We start from the raw sequence: 17,946 nt of genomic DNA on the forward strand, positions 1-17,946 counted from the left end.
GGACATTTGGAACCTAATTAATAGCACTTGCACCTCAGATTTCTCTCTTAATCAGCAGACACTTGATTAGTTTGCTCTTCTGCTTTCCTCCCCACATAGTCTGCTCGCCTGATGGTTCACACCGTGGCCACCTTTAATTCCATCAAGGTAAGAAACCATGGCAGCTTTCCTTGTCTTCCCCGGTCTCCTTCCTTGTCTCCTTCTCCTGTCTTCAGCAAGGCTCTTGTCCTGATTAGTTGTATGAACTGTAGCACTGGTCACTCTCCTGGGCCCGAGGGTGTCCTGGCCAGGACTCTCTTTACTCTCTGTGCAGCAGGAGGCTGTGCTCGGCTCGCCTGGTCCTGGCGGTGAGCCTGGTGAGCTCCTCCCCTCCCCCCAGGAGGGCCCGGAGCTGCGAGGAGCGTATTGTTGGAAGGCAGTGCCTGCCTTTCTTGCCTCCTTTCTGGACCCCGAGCTGGCTTGTCTCCCCAGTACAAGTGCCTGCAGCTGCGCTGCGCTCCTTGGGCTGCTGCTGCTGCCCGGCGATGCAGCCGTGCGTGGTGTTGGGGAGCAGTAGACTTGGGGGTTTGTCCACTCGGTGGTTGTTAGGGAGCAGTTGCTCTGAGGCCGGCACCAGGCTAGGCGCTGAGAGTGAAGATAAGTCAGCGGCGTCTCTCCTGCTGCTTCCGCGGTGATTCCAAGTCAGGTGTTGGTGGAGTGTTCGCGCCGTGGCGTCCGGCGAGCTGTGGCAGGGTCTGGCTTTCTGGACTTTTGCTGTCGTGGCGTGCTCATCGACTGAACTAGGAAGCCTGGAAACAGGAAATCATCTGTGCCCCAGCCTTTCCTTTCACGTTAAGCCACCATTCCTCTGGTTCTGGCCCTTTTCCCAGAGTCTGGTGTGGCTGACGCTTTGCTGTCCTCCCCCAGGAGCTGAACGAACGCTGGCGGTCCCTGCAGCAGCTGGCTGAGGAGCGGAGCCAGATCCTGGGCAGCGCCCACGAAGTGCAGAGGTTCCACAGGTGAGGGACGGCTGGGGCTGGCACGGGGGGAGCAGGCCACAGTTGGGTTCACGCCGACGGTAACGGCTGGCTCTTGTCGATGGTTGTGCTCTCGCACCTGGTGGGCGCTCTCAGTCAGTAACGCTAAGCGGATCCATATGTGTTCCTTGCTGTTTAGAGCTGTTGGGCCACTGACACGTGTGCTGGTGCCAGTGAAATGAAGTTTCCCTACTTGACCTGAGGTTAAGGCAGCCGTACTCAGCACTCATTAACTTGAACGTGTGTCCCACCTGCAGAGATGCTGACGAAACCAAAGAGTGGATCGAAGAGAAGAACCAGGCTCTAAACACAGACAATTATGGCCACGACCTGGCCAGTGTCCAAGCCCTGCAGCGCAAGCACGAGGGCTTTGAGAGGGACCTCGCGGCCCTCGGCGACAAGGTGAGAGGACATGCGTGTGGAGCCGACTTCCTGCGATTCTGCCCGAGGCTGCGCTCTCTCCTTCCCTGCTGCTCACCGCTTTCTTCCCCAGGTGAATTCCCTTGGGGAAACGGCCGAGCGCCTGATCCAGTCCCACCCCGAGTCGGCAGAGGACCTGCAGGAGAAGTGCACCGAGTTGAACCAGGCATGGAGCAGCCTGGGCAAGCGCGCCGACCAGCGCAAGGCCAAGCTGGGCGATTCCCACGACCTGCAGCGCTTCCTCAGCGACTTCCGGTGAGAAGCCGGCTCGCTGGCTCTGGGCCAGAGGCCTTTCTAGCTGGATTAAATGCATGCCTGGATCTAGCACTTAGAAGGCTTAATCCTGGGAATTCCCTGGAGGCCCAGTGGTTAGGACTTGGTACTTTCACTGCTGGGGGTGTGGGTTCAATCACTGGTTGGGGAACTGAGATCCCACGAGCCACACAGCAAAAAAAAAAAAACAAAAAACAAACTTAATCCTAAAGAAGAGCATTTGCGTTTGAAGCTGTAGAAAACTTAACCACAGCTACTGTCTGTAAGAACCTGTTTTTCTGTAGGGTGAGAAGATCTTAGTTATAAACCTCTTCATTCTTCCTCTGAGGAATTCTTGAGTTTTTCTTTTCTTATTATTTCAATAAGACAAACAAGAAGCTTTGAAATACTTTGCCTGGAGTTCTAGCCCCATTCGGTAGATTAACTAGATTAACCCCAAATAGCCCTCTGAGATAAGAATTATGTAGTTCTCTCTTTTCCTGGGCAGAAGGCCTGCTTGCCAGGTAGCGTAACAGCCATTCCTCTGTGGATCTGGTTTCCAGGGACCTCATGTCTTGGATCAATGGAATCCGAGGTTTGGTGTCCTCAGACGAGCTAGCCAAGGATGTCACCGGAGCCGAGGCCCTGCTGGAGCGACACCAGGTAGGTGGGCCTGCGGAGCAGCGGAGACGTGGCTGCCCTGCCAGGCTGGGAGGGCCTTTGCAGCTGACGTGAGAGTGGGCAGCTCCTGCCGGTACCTAATCCCTTCCCTCCTCTTGGCAGGAGCACCGGACGGAAATTGACGCCAGGGCTGGCACTTTCCAGGCGTTCGAGCAGTTTGGGCAGCAGCTGTTGGCCCATGGGCACTATGCCAGCCCCGAGATCAAGGAGAAACTACATATTCTAGATCAGGAGCGTGCAGACCTGGAGAAGGCCTGGGTCCAGCGCAGGATGATGCTGGATCAGTGCCTTGAATTGCAGGTACACGTGCTGGACAGTAGCTTCCTGTTTGCTGCAGGGTTTCTGGCCAGGTATGTCTTCGCCACAGGCTCTGTCTTCTCACCTGCCCGTCCCCTCTTCAGCTGTTCCATCGGGACTGCGAGCAGGCTGAGAGCTGGATGGCTGCCCGGGAGGCCTTCCTGAGTACCGAAGACAAAGGGGACTCGCTGGACAGCGTGGAGGCTCTGATCAAAAAACACGAGGACTTCGACAAAGCCATTAACGTCCAGGTGAGGCCTTTGTACCTTTCCAGGTTGACATCTTCGGTCTCTCTGTTGGCGTATTCTCCTTTCCCTTCTCAGTGACGAGAGAAAAAAATAGTTATTGTTTGCTTAACTCAGCTGCAGAGCTTTGGCAGCATCCTCAAATTAAAATACTTGGTGTTGACTACAGAGGAAGCAGCGTAGTCCCCATCGGGTCCAGTGCAGAGCTGTGCATTCTAGGAAAAGTGACGTGCATTAATAGTTTTTTAAACTTTATATATAAATTCTGGCACTTCTGAGGTTTTGTTTGTTCGTTTGAGGCATACTTTTAAAAATGTTCATGTTATCCAATTTGTGTCTTTTTTTATGTTATTTATTTATTTTTGGCTGCGTTGGGTCTTCGTTGCTGCGCACAGGCTTTCTCTAGTTGCGGAGAGTGGGGGGCTACTCTTCGTTGCGGTGCGCGGGCTTCTCACTGCAGTGGCTTCTCTCGTTGTGGAGCATGTGCTCTCGGCGAGTGGGCTTCAGAAGTTGTGGCGCACGGGCTTAGTTGCTCTGCAGCATGTGGGATCTTCCCGGACCAGAGCTCGAACCCATGTCCCCTGCATTGGCAGGCGGATTCTTAACCACTGCGCCACCGGGGAAGTCCCATTTCTGAGGTTTTTGGTTTTTTTTAAATAACAGAGATGCCACAGGGAAAAAATTTTATACCGAAAGGGAAGAAAAACAAACTTATGGGTAGGTAAGTGAATCCATGAACGTAAACCAGAAAGATGCAAAACTCCTTGGCTTAGAAACCATTTTGTTGAAAATCGGACAGTGTTTTCTTATGAAACCTAATCTTGTACGTGACGTCTGCTGGTGCTCAAGCCCCGGCCCCACCCCAGCGTGACCTGGAATCTTCTTGAGTTAAACTCTACTCTAATAATGATTGAAATCAAGCTTTCCTCTGGCTTTTTACACTCCTGCTTCTAGAGTGTCAGTGTATTCTGATCGCATCACCAGCTAGTCACCCAAAATAACCGTTCTCTTCTCGAGACCTACAGTCCAGGCGAGGCGGAGTCGTCTTGCCCGCCTTGACCTCACGCCTCTTGTCTGCCGACAGGAGGAGAAGATCGCCGCCCTGCAGTCCTTTGCCGACCAGCTCATCGCCGGCGGCCACTACGCCAAAGGCGACATCTCCAGCCGGCGCAACGAGGTTCTGGACAGGTGGGTGGTCTGTGCAGCCGACGGGTCTTGCCGCCCTTGTGTGAGCGGCCCAGCCTGTCTAGTTCTGTAGGGTGCTCACCTTTGCTCTCGGTTTCACTTTCTCAGGTGGCGACGTCTGAAAGCCCAGATGATTGAGAAAAGGTCAAAGCTGGGAGAATCGCAGACTCTCCAACAGTTCAGCCGGGATGTGGATGAGATTGAGGCTTGGATCAGTGAGAAATTACAGACTGCAAGTGATGAGTCATACAAGGACCCGACCAACATCCAGGTGAGCTGAACAGATTAGCTGTTTATCTCCAAAGTAGCCTATGTTATTGAGCAGATCTTGTTAAAATAAGGTATCTTTAAAAGAGGGAGATACCTCTAAGACAACTTCCTCGTACCCCCAGTGATGCCGAGAAAAAGTATTTTAATAAGATGAACCGGTGGGAAAGCCTCACTTAAATGATGAGAGCCGTTTCAGAGGCCGCTTTCCTCATTTGCCTCGGTTGAAACCGTGTCTGCTATTAAAGAGTCTGCAGAAAAGGCCCCCTTGTATTTGCTGTTCCTGAATGCTCACCTTCCCAGGGGAAGTATGACAGCAAAATGAGTTTCTGTTGAATAGCTGATGTGCATATTCACATAAGTGTACTGAACTCTCGTTATTTTAATCTATTTTTGTAGCTTTCCAAGCTGCTGGTAAGTTTTATGTTTTTTATTTAAGAGTTCTAGCTAAACGAGCTCCAGTGTTTGTGCTCTTGTGTGTAGATTCTCGCAGTTGTAGATTCTGCCGGTGTCTCCTCATCCATGCTTTTCATTTCTAATCATCCGTCAGCCTCCATTCAAGTGTCCCCGTGGGATGTGGCTTTCTCTGTTGTAATTAGCCTGCAGCCCTCGCCCCCCCCCCTAATTTATCACTTAGGCAGGTTGTACACAGTGTTTGATCTGGGGGGCAGTAGCTGACTGCTTTCTTTTAAGAGGTGTGCTTCTTTTAAAAAATGAAATCGCTTTTTCTGTGTAAACTTGGGTTCCTCTTGCTCTGGGCTCGTGGCTCTCGGTGGACTAGGGCAGGGCCAGGTGTGAGAGTTTCGTTGCCCACGCAGTCTGGCATCCAGAAGTGCTGGCCACTGGAGAGGGACAGCTGGAGATCCACAGAGAGGCAGGTGATCTGCTTCCTAAGTCTAAGAGGAACTAGGGGTGAGAGGTTAAGATAGAAGTGAACATTACCCAAGGGGCAGGGAAAGAGACTTTCCAGTCGAAGTGTAGCTTAGAAGTTGCCTAAATGGTTGGAAGAAATGAAGAAATAGAATGGATGGGAGTTGAGCCAAAGAACGATCAGAACGAGAAACAGAAGAAGAGGGGCTTTTGTCAGGACGCGTGGGCATTTGAGACTGTTTCTGTAGTTGGGCTTGGGCGCAGAGTTGGTGCGGGGACGCTTCAGGTTGGTGCTGCATTTCGCCAGCCACGTGGCTCCATCTTTTGACAGTTGCTGCCCCTGAAATGAAACATTTGATGCAGAATCCTTCCCCAGTTGTACTGCTTTTTTCCTTTTAGTTCTTTTTTCCCCATATCACATTCTTGCCTGCAACCCTGCATTTCTCACCCAGAACTGCCCCACAGCTGCGTCCTCCCACTTGTCTCCCGTGGTGCCCCTCAGCCTCAGATGCCCATCATCCTCCCAGCCCTCTCTTCTAGCAAAAAGAAATTCTTACCTACAGTCAAGCCTGGATTTTGACAAATCCAGCAGTTTTGATTGATTGCAGCTGCCAGATGAGAAGCGGGCAAAGCCAGGGTTTGCGGCAGCCGTAGCCTTCTTCTCTGTCGACGGAGGGGAGGCTGGCCCTCGGACACCTTGTTTCACAGTGCCTGCCACCTTAGATGATGAGAGGGCCATATGTGTGTGTTATTAGTTAGAGCTGCTTTCCACTAAGGAGAAAGCCGTGGATGGAAATTGATGCACAAGTAGATCCAAAACTACAGTTGGCCGTTACCAGCTCCTGCAAAATGTTAGAAAGTGTATAATTCTAGGATTTCACTCACAGGTAGCTAGTCCAACTGACTTAGGGGTTGACACAGTTCACCTCCTCCTGAGCTCGGACCTTCTGCTGAACTTCCATCAGACTGACCCCTAAAGTATTTCACACAGATTCTGTGATCACCTTCTGTAAAAATGTTGACACTTGCCCCTAGTTCCTCGAGTCTGCTACCACTCCCTCCCTTCTGAGAACCCCTTCTCCCTGAAAAGACAGAGCCTAGCAGGACCTGGTTTCGAAAGGTTGTGGCAGGGTTTCTTTGGTGTTTTCAGAGCAAGCACCAGAAGCATCAGGCCTTCGAAGCAGAACTGCATGCCAATGCGGACCGGATTCGAGGGGTTATCGACATGGGCAACTCCCTCATTGACCGCGGGGCCTGTGCCGGCAGCGAGGACGCCGTCAAGGTACGCCGTCCCCCAGCTCCCCTCCTTCTGGCCCGGGAAGAAGAGGGGGCTGGATGTGACTTTCAGCGTTACTGTCAGCTTGATGATGACTCTAGAATGCAGTCTTAGGAGAATAAACGGAAGACTTCTGGCTGCGTTGCTGAGGGGATGCTAGTGAGAGTGGCTCCTGTGAGCATCTTCCGTCCTCCTCTGTGAGGGGCGTCAGGTCGACTTCCAGAGAGGGCGCTGACCGTGGAGTTGGCCACGTCCAACGGCTCTCTTCTCTTGCCCAGGCCCGGCTGGCCGCCTTAGCTGACCAGTGGCAGTTCCTGGTGCAGAAGTCGGCTGAGAAGAGCCAGAAGCTGAAAGAAGCCAACAAGCAGCAGAACTTCAACACTGGGATCAAGGACTTCGACTTCTGGCTCTCTGAGGTGAGGCCGCGGGGCTTCCCTTCCCCACTGGAGGATTCCGTGGAAAGGCAGGGCTCTCCCGACGTCACTTTTTTTTTTTTTTTTTTTATAGTTGTGGCAAGCGGGGGCCACTCCTCATCGCAGTGCGCGGGCCTCTCACTGTCGCGGCCTCTCTTGCTGCGGAGCACAGGCTCCAGACGCGCAGAGCTCAGTATTTGTAGCTCACGGGCCCAGCTGCTCCGTGGCACGTGGGATCTTCCCAGACCAGGGCTTGAACCCGTGTCCCCTGCATTGGCAGGCAGACTCTCAACCACTGCGCCACCAGGGAAGCCCCCGACGTCACTTTTAACAGAAATCATCATCAAGTGTGAGCTGTGTACTCTGAGGGGTTTGTAGTCAGAGGGAGGGAATGTTTACACAAGAGAGAGCTTATCTCTGGTTGGACATGGGTCACTTGTTTCCATAGGAAAATGCAAACAGGAGTGGGTGGTGGGGTCTGTGTGCAGGCCGCTGTCACGGTGCCCAGACAGAAACCAGAACACCAAAGAGCCTGGAGTCCAGAGTTAGTCCTGCGGTCTCTGTAGACTGTTCGGAGAGTACAGAAAGTAAAAAGAAATAAAACATTTTTAAAGACCACTATTCTGTATCTCTCTGGTCCACACCTATTTCCGTCACTTTCTGTGTAACTGTTCTTTTATGTGTATTTGAGCTCATGACGTAATTTTTCATCAGGACGTATTGGTGGTGGTATTTCAAGTCATGAAAAGTCTTCCTGAACATTTGAATTACTGCCTTAGACCATCACAGAGTTAGGCCATAATTTAACCATTCCCATACTGTTGGCCACACTGGTGCTCCCAGCTTTGGGGGATACGTTTTGCTGCAGTGAACATCTCTGTACATTAGTCTTTGCCCAAGCTGCTGCCTCTCTGCCCAGGGGAGGGTCCACGCCAAGCCGGCACAGCAGCAGCGCGTGGTGGGGAAGTTCAGCTGTCCAGACGGGGGGGCCTGGGGGACGAGTGGGCATCCTGGGTTTGCCAGGACAAGGGATGCCCTCCAGATGGCAGCCTTCCCTTTCATGTTTCATTGCCAGGTGGAAGCCCTGCTGGCCTCTGAGGATTATGGCAAAGACCTGGCTTCTGTGAACAACCTGCTAAAAAAACATCAGCTGCTGGAGGCGGACATCTCTGCCCATGAGGTAAGCAGAGGGGGCGCCAGGCCGGGCTTGGGACACGCCACGCGTGACTCTAAGGCACCTGGCGCATTCGGGGAAGGACAGTGATGTTCATCCCGTAAAGCCAAGGTGCTCAAACGCTGTGGTCTCGGGGCCATTTTGTACTCTGAACTATTATTGAGAGCCCCTAGGAGAGTTAGTTATGTAGGTTTTATCTATTGGAATTTGCCATTATTAAAAATTAAATTTTTAGAGTTAAATTTTTTAAAACAATTTCAAAAACATTAAAAAATAATTTCAAAAGGTTACCTACTGTATGATTTCATTTATATGATATTCTCAAAATGACAGATTATAGAGATGGAGAACAGATACGTGGTTGCCAGGAGTTAGGGACAGGGTAGGGGTACAACTGTAAAGACTATACGGAAGTTCCTTTGTGGTCTCAGAACAAGGTCCATATCTTGATCTTGGCGGTAGTTACGTAAATCTACACATATGATAAAACTGCATGGAACTACTTGCACATACTCAGGGACACACAAATGCATATAAAAATTGGTGAAATCTGAATAAGGTCTATGAATTGTAGCAATGTAAGAAAACTGAGAAAAATGTGTTAATTCGTTTAAAATAATAAACCCATCACAAGTTAACGTAAGTAACATTTTTTATGTATAATGTCTCTGTTTTTCCAAAAACAAAAATATAGCAAGAAGAGTCACACTGGTTACATTTTTTGCAAATCTCTTTGATGTCCAGCTTGATAGAAGACAGCTGGATTCTTATAGCTGCTTCTGAATTCAGTTTGTTGTGTGTGATGAAAATACAGCCTCACACAGGTAGAGGAGGGAGTAGTATTTTAATTCAGATAATTGTCGATACTTTTTGATACTACCTTCAGCTCAGTAGGTGGTAGTTTCTAAAGGTTAGTTGGAAAGTGAACTCGGAAACACTATCAGCTTTTCATACTGTTTATATTTAAATCCACTGGTCCATCTTGGACTTTGAATGGATCATTTACTCATGCCTGAGGTTACAGAATCATTTGGGAAGTGTTGATTCGCAGAGTTTAGATCTTCTAAATGTTGACACATGTCTGTATATGGTATCAAACATCACGCTCGTTAACATCACAGCCAGTCTCAACAGAAAAATCTACACGTATCGGGGAAGCTGTCAGGCTCACGGAGGTGGATGCCAATTTTCCAAAATTCTAATTTCCTCATGAAAGTTTGAATTTTATCATTAACAGCAAACTCAGTTTTCCTTAAAGTGACAGGTTCACTTTATTCATTCTCGACAAAGTATTTGTCAGCTCCCAAAGTCAGAATGACCATAGTTTGTCCGTTGGCCGTTCTTTCGAGTGAAACTGGCGTTCCGTGGAAGAAGTGGCCAGTTCAGCTCGGAACGTGCGCTTCTCCTCAGCGCGGTCATTGAACTTCGGCACTCGGCGGAAGTGCTTCGTGTGGGTTCCCCGTATTATCAGACAGGATATTAAAACGACACGTACTCAAAGATGGAGACTTAATAAAATTAACAACCTTGCTGCTTGTTCAAGGATGTTCTTAAGTGAAACAGCGATTTCTACTGGGAGTGCGTGGCAGTGAAGAGTTGGATTTCTGCTCGTAGTTTGCCACTGCCTTGAGCAGCACCACCCCTACCCTGGATTTTGCACCATCGGTGCAAATGTTCACAGTAAAAAAGGCAGATCATGTTTTTGTATTGTTATGAAAGTAGTTTTGATCACTTAGAATTCTCGGGGTCCACATACCACACTTAGAGTAACCTGAATAAATCTTAAACCAACCCGTCAGTGAAGAAGTCCCGAGTTCTGATTTACGAGCAGATATTCGTGGGTGCTCCAGATCTCTGACCCCTCCGTCGTGTCCCCTGCCCAGGATCGCCTGAAGGACCTGAACAGCCAGGCAGACAGCCTGATGACCAGCAGTGCCTTCGACACCTCCCAAGTGAAGGACAAGCGGGACACCATCAACGGCCGTTTCCAGAAGATCAAGAGCATGGCGGCCTCCCGGCGAGCCAGGCTGAACGAGTCCCACCGCCTGCACCAGTTCTTCCGGGACATGGACGATGAGGAGTCCTGGATCAAGTACGCACCCCGCTCCGGGTGCCCTCGGTGCCCTCGGAGCCTTTCACGGAGGGCGTTAGGAACCCCGGGCTTATCCTCTCCTGGACCGTGGTGGTGAGATGGGAAGTGGGTCAGAAATGGCACGGACTCGGCAGCTGTGCCCAGCTGGTCCCAGCCTCACCGCACAGCCGCGGTGAGGCGCCCCGGCTTCCCCTCCTGGTGTCTGGGCATGTGGTGATGGTGGTCGGCCGTGGCCTCCACGTGGCGGTGTGTGTGATGGTGTCCAGGGCTTGTCTAGTCCCTGCCCTTAGGTCACTGGTGACATGAGTGAGTTCCCATCTGGGAAAGATGGTCTGATCTCCTGGGGAAGATTGCTGCTTGCAGGAAGAAAAGTTCATCTTGTTTGTTTTTATCTCCCCTCCCCCAGAATTTCAGTCTGCCTTTTCCAGATGATGTAGCCTGTAAACAGACCATTTTTAAGGACAGGATTCTCTCAATTCACTGCCTTAAAACACTGTTTACATTAGCATTTTCATATGTTATCGCGTGTGATACGTGTGTATTTGATCAGGTAGGATTGATAGGGCGACAGCAGCGGCACCTCCTTGTTCTCCAGTGCACCCCGACCCTTTGCAGAGTCGGACACAGGAGGTGCTCCTGGAGACGTACGTGGGCACTGTTCATTGGGGAAGTAGAGGCTTTTTTCCCCAGAAGCCTGGCTTCTGAAGGACTTTCCCGGAGAGATGGGTAGATGCAGGTGAAGGACATCACGGGGTGCGTGAGCTTCACGCTCTTCGACTGCACGTCTCCAGCTGAAGACACGCAGGTGCAGAGGCTGACCGCCCTCCTATGCTGCCCAGGGAGAAGAAGCTGCTGGTGAGCTCGGAGGACTATGGGCGCGACCTGACGGGCGTCCAGAACCTGAGGAAGAAGCACAAACGTTTGGAGGCAGAACTGGCTGCCCACGAGCCGGCGATTCAGGTGAGGCGGGCCTCTCCCGGCCGAGCGGGCAGCGGGACTTGAATGGGCCCAGGTGGGCTCGTCTCACTGAGGTCTCTACAGTGGTTATAGCTCCTCATCCCACAGCGGGGTGGAGAAGGCCTGAGTCTAACGTCGAGGCCCTTTCCTGGAAGCATCTGTTGACCCAGTCGTTCTTGCCTGTCAGGGTGTCCTGGACACCGGAAAGAAGCTGTCGGATGATAACACCATCGGGAAAGAGGAGATAGAGCAGCGCCTGGCGCAGTTCGTGGAGCACTGGAAGGAGCTGAAGCGGCTGGCGGCCGCCCGGTGAGCGTGGCGGAGGGGCGGTGCCAGGGCCCTCCTGCGCCCCCGGGGCCCTCTTCTTGGCTGTGCCAGCGCCGCGGTTGGCTTGCTCTGACAGGCCCAGGCCGAGCTGGTCCCGTTATGTGAATCCGGACCGAGCATATGGTTCCAGGATCTCGTGTTGGACCAGCAGTCACTGCTCTGTGTTAGGAAGAGGGCTCGAGTGAACCATTTACGTCCCACGCTCATCATTCGTGTTTGTAAGCGTCCAGGTTAGAGATTATGGCTGATTTCATACTGTCCCCTGTGATTAGGGGCCAGCGGCTAGAAGAGTCCTTGGAGTATCAGCAGTTTGTAGCCAACGTGGAGGAGGAGGAAGCCTGGATCAATGAGAAGATGACCCTGGTGGCCAGTGAGGATTATGGAGACACTCTTGCTGCCATCCAGGTCAGAGAAACTGGAAGTTCTGCCTGCTGCTTCCCCCCCCTCCCCCACCCCCAAGCAGCTGCCTAAATGCTCGGTGGCCGTGCTCTTCCCAGGAGAGCACTCAGAGCCGGCAGCCGGCGTCTCGTTGGCGGGTCTCGGTCCTCAAGATCCCACGCGAGAGACGCTGCCCCTCTGTAGACAAAATTGGGGTGACTTTGTCAGCCCCAGTTCATGGAGTCCTGCTGTCAGCCCAGCAGTATGGTTGGTATCGTTAACCACAGGTTACTAGAACCCTGTTAGTTTCCTGTGGCTGCCTTAGCAAAGTACCACAAACTGAGTGGCTTTGAAATAATAGAAACTTGTTTTGTCCTAGTTTGGCGAGGTAGAGGTCTGTGATCAAGGTGTCGACAGGGCCTTGCTCTCTCTGAGGCTTCTAGGAGAGGACCCTTTCTTGCCTCTCCCAGCTTCTGGTAGCTGGGCTTGTGGCAGCGTGACTCGAACCTCTGCCTGTGCTTTCGCATGGCTGTCTTCCCTCTGTGTCTTTGTGTCCCCGTGGCATTCTGTCTGCCTGTGTCTGTGTCCAGATTTCCCTCTTCTTTTTTTTTTTTTTTTGCGGTACGCGGGCCCCTCACTGCTGTGGCCTCTCCCATTGCAGAGCACAGGCTCCGGACGCGCAGGGTCAGCGGCCATGGCTCACGGGCCCAGCCGCTCCGCGGCATGTGGGATCTTCCCGGACCGGGGCACGAACCCGTGTCCCCTGCATCGGCAGGCGGACGCTCAACCACTGCGCCACCAGAGAAGCCCTTCCCTCTTCTTATATATGTAGGACACCAGTCATATTGGATTAGGACCCACTCTGATGACCTGTCTTAACTTGATTGCACCTGCAGGGGACTCATTTCCACATTCTTAGGTGCTAAGGTCTGGACCCATATCTTTGGGAGGACGCAGTTCAACCCGTAACGTATTTCCTAAATACATTGGTTACCTATTGCTGTGTCACAACCCTAAAAACAAGTTTATTTCCCACAATTCTGTGCATTGATGGGCATTGCCTCTGCTGCTCTCACTGGGACCCCCTAACACAGCTGCACTGAGGCAGAAGGCCGCTGGGCTGAGAGGTGCACGGTGATGTCACTCAGGTGGCTCCAGCTGGGACGTTTCAGTCCCCTCCACGTGGCCTCTCACCATCTGGCAGCTTAGATCAGCTTCTTCAGGCAGCGTTCAAAGAGGCAAAGGAAAGGCTGTGGGGATCCTAAGGCGTAGCCTGTGGGACAGAGCAGCCCCGGGTCTCGGGGGTGAGGCGACTCCCCTCTTCATAGGGGGAACTGCACGTTGTGGTCGGGTGTTCCTCTGTCCGTGCCACCAGCTGTGGAAGCAGAGTTAGCATTCCCGAGGGTCAGGGTAGCCCCAGAGTTGCGCTCCTCCCGGTGGGAATCCTATTCAGCTAGTTGGGGGACGCAGGTAGGAGGCAGACGCAGTCATTGGTTTCCTGTCCTCTGCATCGCTGTGTTCCCTGGAAGCCGACACGAGGGGTGTTGTCTCCAGCACTTCAGCTGTACGGAGGAAAAGACAAGATTTGGGAGGTCCCGCAGGAGATGTGCTCCGGTTAAACCCTAGGGCGGGTGTCACTGTTCTGTTGGTGCTTATTTGAAGGCTGCTCGGTGTCCATTCTCTGGCCTCCTACAGGGAAATGGGGCCTGTGCTCGTTGACTGGCGGCAGCCTCACCCCTTCAGAAAGGCCTCTGGTTATGCTCGCGGTGTCCTCGTTTTACTGCTGTAGGATTTTCTGTTTATCCTATACCTGTCTGTTGTCTTAGCCCCAGCTGGACTGGGGTGCGTGCGAGGGCACCTTCCAGTCCTGCTCCTCTGGCCCCGGGGCCTGGCCCACCACACGCACGTGCCAGGCCCTCAGTGGCGAGCCTTGCTGTTTCCCCTCCAGGGCTTACTGAAGAAACATGAAGCCTTCGAGACAGACTTCACTGTCCACAAGGACCGGGTGAATGACGTCTGCACTAACGGACAAGACCTCATTAAGAAGGTGAGCCTGGCCCGCTGGTAAGACCCTCATTTCTCGCTCCGGGACACCGCGTGCTGGTACCACAACCCGCAAAGCTCCTCCCCTGGGATACTCACCAAACAGAGGTCTGCGTGGAGACCGGTAGCGGCTCCATTCCTGCATTGCGTGTTTAACTGGATATTTACCCCCTTCTTGAAGCCAGTTAGTAAAGTCGTTCTGCAGCAGTTGTTTTTCTCTGCTTTAATTAAGCAAAGAAGCATCCCTGCTGTGACATTGGCACTCCCATGTGTTTGCTCTTCTAGTTTACTTCTCCAGGAATACAAGCTCTTTATAGAGGTGGTAGAAAACACAAGTGGGCAGGTCAAAACAGTCACCCATAGGACCACCACCGGAGATGGCCCCAGTGAGACCTCCGTGCCGGACCCTCCAGACTCTCCTCATGCTGAGGCATCCACTAGGCTAAACGGCAGCTGTGTGAAACCTGGCTGCTATCCAGGATGTTTTATAAATGTGTCTGTCGGAATCACAAGGTTCATTTCATTCAAACAGCTTTCCAGGGAGAAAGCAAAAACTAAGGGGTCTTGGTGCTGTCTCAGCAGCAGTGCAGTCGAGTCACTCCCCAGCGGAAATCCAGACTAAACGCGGTGCCGCGATCTGTCACGAGGTCCACAAGACATGTAGTTGCACAGGACAAATGACTTCTGTCAACTCTGATTTCCTGTCACAAACACGTAATGAGTGAATAAAATTCCTCCTCACAGAATTTGCACTGGTGATCAGGCCTTAAGACTAGAGATTTGGTCCACAGGAGGTAACTGTAGTTAAAACCTGTGTTCACTAGGGAGCTTTTCTCCTCACTCTTGCGGGCAAACAACCTAACGGAGACTGATTTCAGATACAGACCATGTCCGCGTAGATGAGGCCTGTGTACGACTCACCACACACAAGTGCGCCCCACCTGTGAGATGACGGCTTGTGAATGTCCTTCAGCCTTGGGGCAGAGAGCCTGGTGCTCTGTTTCCAACAGCAATCTTCGTTTCCTCCCTGAGTTTCTTTCTGAATTTTATGCTGACTTATGGTTTGTGTTTTCACATACAGTTTTAACCAAGACTGCATCAGAGTGTTTGGGGCTTAATAATTTTTAATATCCACAGTGTGAAAACATTGTTCCAAGCCATTGTTTTTATTGCATACGTATAGTAGCCATTGAGTCATAATTATTTAGGCTTTTTCTAATTTTTTGCTGTCAGAAATGACACTAATGCATATATCCTCGTGACTTAACATTTTATCACATTCCTCATTATTACTTGTAGGAGTAGAATTGCCAGTGTTCATCTCTTTAAGGCTCATAGAAAAGCCTTCCCCCATTCTCCTGGCGGTGGGCAGGGGAGCACGGCCTGTCACAGAGGTTGCAAGCCTGCCTGCGCCCTGCAGGGAGGGTGCAGATCAGGTAACCGCAGCAGGGGCCAGGCTGACAGGGTGTGCCTTCTCCACGGCCTAGAACAATCACCATGAGGAGAACATCTCTTCAAAGATGAAGGGCCTGAACGGGAAAGTATCAGACTTGGAGAAAGCTGCCGCCCAGAGGAAGGCAAAGCTCGACGAGAACTCGGCCTTCCTTCAGTTCAACTGGAAGGCTGACGTGGTGGAGTCCTGGATTGGTAAGCACGGCCTCGGCGCTGCCCAAACCTCTTACCCTCCCGGGCCAGGAAGATTGTTCAGAACCACAGCCTGTTTGCTTCCTACGCAGCTGGTTTTCTTCTGCGGAGAAGAAACCGCTGGAATGTGAGCGTATCAGAGACCCCTGCCACCGGGCAGACCACTGGTGGCAGCGGGAGACAGGGTCCTGAGGCAGAGAGCCGAGCCTCAGCGGTGCCCCTGGGCTGGCACGAGGGTTAACGAAACAAAGGTCCTGTAACGCTGAAAGAAGCAGTGGGCACCACAACACAAGTAAGGGCCACACGAGCCGGACCAGCCTGCACCGGCACCGTCCCCGAGCTACACGGGTCCAGGGTGTGATCCAGCCCCCAGGCGAGGAGGAACTGCACTGATTTCAGGACCCACATGACCTTGGTAGTTGCTGTCGCATCAGTAGCGACTGAACAGCATCTAGGACAGGCTGGAGGGACCCCTTCAGGACACAGGCTTAGAAGGGGGCCCGGGTACAGGGAGGAGCCAGCTCATTTGGGTTCAGAGACTGCTGTCAGTAGTATTGGAATTCAAATGTAAGCAAAATAATAGGTCTTGGTTTTCTTTCTTCTTCTTTTCTTTTAAGTTTGTTACATTGAAAAGGGATGGTTGATTTCCCATGCTTGGTTTTCTAGGTGAAAAGGAGAACAGCTTGAAGACAGACGACTATGGTCGAGATCTGTCTTCTGTCCAGACTCTCCTCACCAAACAGGTCAGTCGTGGCTGCTTTGGTGACTGACTGAAATGTACTCCAGTAGTACTTCCTGGTCAATGAATGATGGTTAGCATCTTTCATTGAGACATTTGACTATTTATATTAGGCCCTAGGGGCCAGCAGTAAACAAGACACAGTCCTGGTCCTCAGGAAGCTCTCAGACTAGGCCTCTGAGCTGCAGCCTGATGGGTGCTAACAGGGCAGAGCACAGCAGGATGTGGACTTCACTCAAGAGGTGTCTGACTCAGTTTCCAGCAGGCAGGCGTTGACGGGAAAGTCTTCCCAGAGGAGGTGACATCCAAGCTAGATCACGGAGGGTAAACTGAAAGTGGTTGGTGAAGAGCTGGGCGGGTATTCTTGGCAGAGGTAGTGGAGGGAGCCCGGGTGCCTCAGCCCGAGGCTGAAAGCAGGGCCTGGGAGGAGCTGCCTCAGTGAGCTGAGGTCTGGAGGAGATGCAGCAAAGTGGTGACCAAGGTGTGACCAAGGGTCAGGAGGAGGTGGGGACTCGAGGCTGACAGTCTGGCCTGGGCAGCTGGCTGGACAGACGCGGGTGCCGTCCGAGCTGAGGCGCCGGGAGGCCTACGGTCTCATCTCAGTGCGGTCCCTGCATGTTGCCTTCTCGCTCCTCGTTCCAGGAAACCTTCGATGCTGGCCTGCAGGCCTTCCAGCAGGAGGGCATCGCCAACATCACTGCCCTCAAAGATCAGCTGCTGGCCGCCAAGCACATCCAGTCAAAGGCCATCGAGGCCCGGCACGCCGCCCTCATGAAAAGGTGGAGCCAGCTTCTGACCAACTCAGCCACCCGGAAGAAGAAGCTGCTGGAGGCCCAGAGTCATTTCCGCAAGGTGAGCTTGGCCCCGGCCGAGCTCAACCAGCTCAATGCACAGGGAAAGCAAACCCCTCTCCCGGGACAGAGGTTCTGCACGGGGGTGTGGAGTCAGCGTAAACCAAGGGAAGGGGGACCCTTGCCTTCAGGAGGCTGCTGCTCGGCAGCTTCCGGGAAGACTGAGCTTGCACGCCCCAGGGAAAGGGGAGAAAGAGGGAGGACTTTTCAGCAGTGGGAGGAGGGCGGCAGAGAGCCAAGCCGAGCCGAGCCCGACACCCTGGGAACGACCCCCGCCTTTCTGGTGCCCACACCACTGCCCCCCCCCCGCCCACCAAGGATGGTCCACACAGCCCCTGCAGCTGTGCTGACTCAGTCTCCTCTGCTTTCAGGTGGAGGACCTCTTCCTGACCTTTGCCAAAAAGGCTTCCGCCTTCAACAGCTGGTTTGAAAACGCAGAGGAGGACTTAACAGACCCGGTGCGCTGCAACTCCCTGGAAGAGATCAAGGCCTTGCGTGAGGCCCACGACGCCTTCCGCTCCTCGCTCAGCTCGGCCCAGGCCGACTTCAACCAGCTGGCCGAGCTGGACCGCCAGATCAAGAGCTTCCGCGTGGCCTCCAACCCCTACACCTGGTTCACCATGGAGGCCCTGGAGGAGACCTGGAGGAACCTGCAGAAGATCATCAAGGTGCCCTTCTCCGCTGGGCCGGGTGGGGCGCTGGGCAGGGAAGCCCTTCCTGGCTGAAGCGTGAGGAGATGGGGGAGGAAGCGCAGTTTCATTCATCACAAGTCACCCTGTGTGGGTCCCGCAGGCCTGCATGGCTGTGATCGGCCCTCCC

The 17,946-nt window shown here is 52.8% G+C and overlaps 1 protein-coding gene across 3 annotated transcripts in view; it reads left to right on the top strand.

Moving 5' to 3' along the window:
* The window catches only part of SPTAN1 (spectrin alpha, non-erythrocytic 1), a 56,337-nt gene that overhangs the window by 32,990 nt on the left and 5,401 nt on the right, over positions 1-17,946 (top strand). For 2 of the 3 annotated variants that reach the window (XM_024762516.1, XM_024762517.1), the window contains 21 exons: positions 100-147; positions 907-998; positions 1,274-1,418; positions 1,510-1,691; positions 2,252-2,351; positions 2,472-2,669; positions 2,771-2,917; positions 3,996-4,099; positions 4,205-4,367; positions 6,384-6,515; positions 6,788-6,925; positions 7,998-8,102; positions 9,980-10,188; positions 11,028-11,148; positions 11,333-11,454; positions 11,745-11,877; positions 13,799-13,897; positions 15,381-15,540; positions 16,204-16,280; positions 16,919-17,128; positions 17,499-17,795. In XM_024762516.1, the coding sequence (XP_024618284.1) occupies positions 100-147; positions 907-998; positions 1,274-1,418; positions 1,510-1,691; positions 2,252-2,351; positions 2,472-2,669; positions 2,771-2,917; positions 3,996-4,099; positions 4,205-4,367; positions 6,384-6,515; positions 6,788-6,925; positions 7,998-8,102; positions 9,980-10,188; positions 11,028-11,148; positions 11,333-11,454; positions 11,745-11,877; positions 13,799-13,897; positions 15,381-15,540; positions 16,204-16,280; positions 16,919-17,128; positions 17,499-17,795 (2,982 nt within the window). Of the gene's footprint in view, positions 1-99; positions 148-906; positions 999-1,273; positions 1,419-1,509; positions 1,692-2,251; positions 2,352-2,471; positions 2,670-2,770; positions 2,918-3,995; positions 4,100-4,204; positions 4,368-4,762; positions 4,778-6,383; positions 6,516-6,787; positions 6,926-7,997; positions 8,103-9,979; positions 10,189-11,027; positions 11,149-11,332; positions 11,455-11,744; positions 11,878-13,798; positions 13,898-15,380; positions 15,541-16,203; positions 16,281-16,918; positions 17,129-17,498; positions 17,796-17,946 lie in introns of all 3 variants that reach the window. The other variant, XM_024762515.1, reaches the window with a different exon arrangement.

The sequence above is a fragment of the Neophocaena asiaeorientalis genome, unplaced genomic scaffold, assembly GCF_003031525.2.
Source record: "Neophocaena asiaeorientalis asiaeorientalis breed wild unplaced genomic scaffold, Neophocaena_asiaeorientalis_V1.1 scaffold78, whole genome shotgun sequence".
Classification (NCBI taxonomy): Eukaryota; Metazoa; Chordata; class Mammalia; order Artiodactyla; family Phocoenidae; genus Neophocaena; species Neophocaena asiaeorientalis.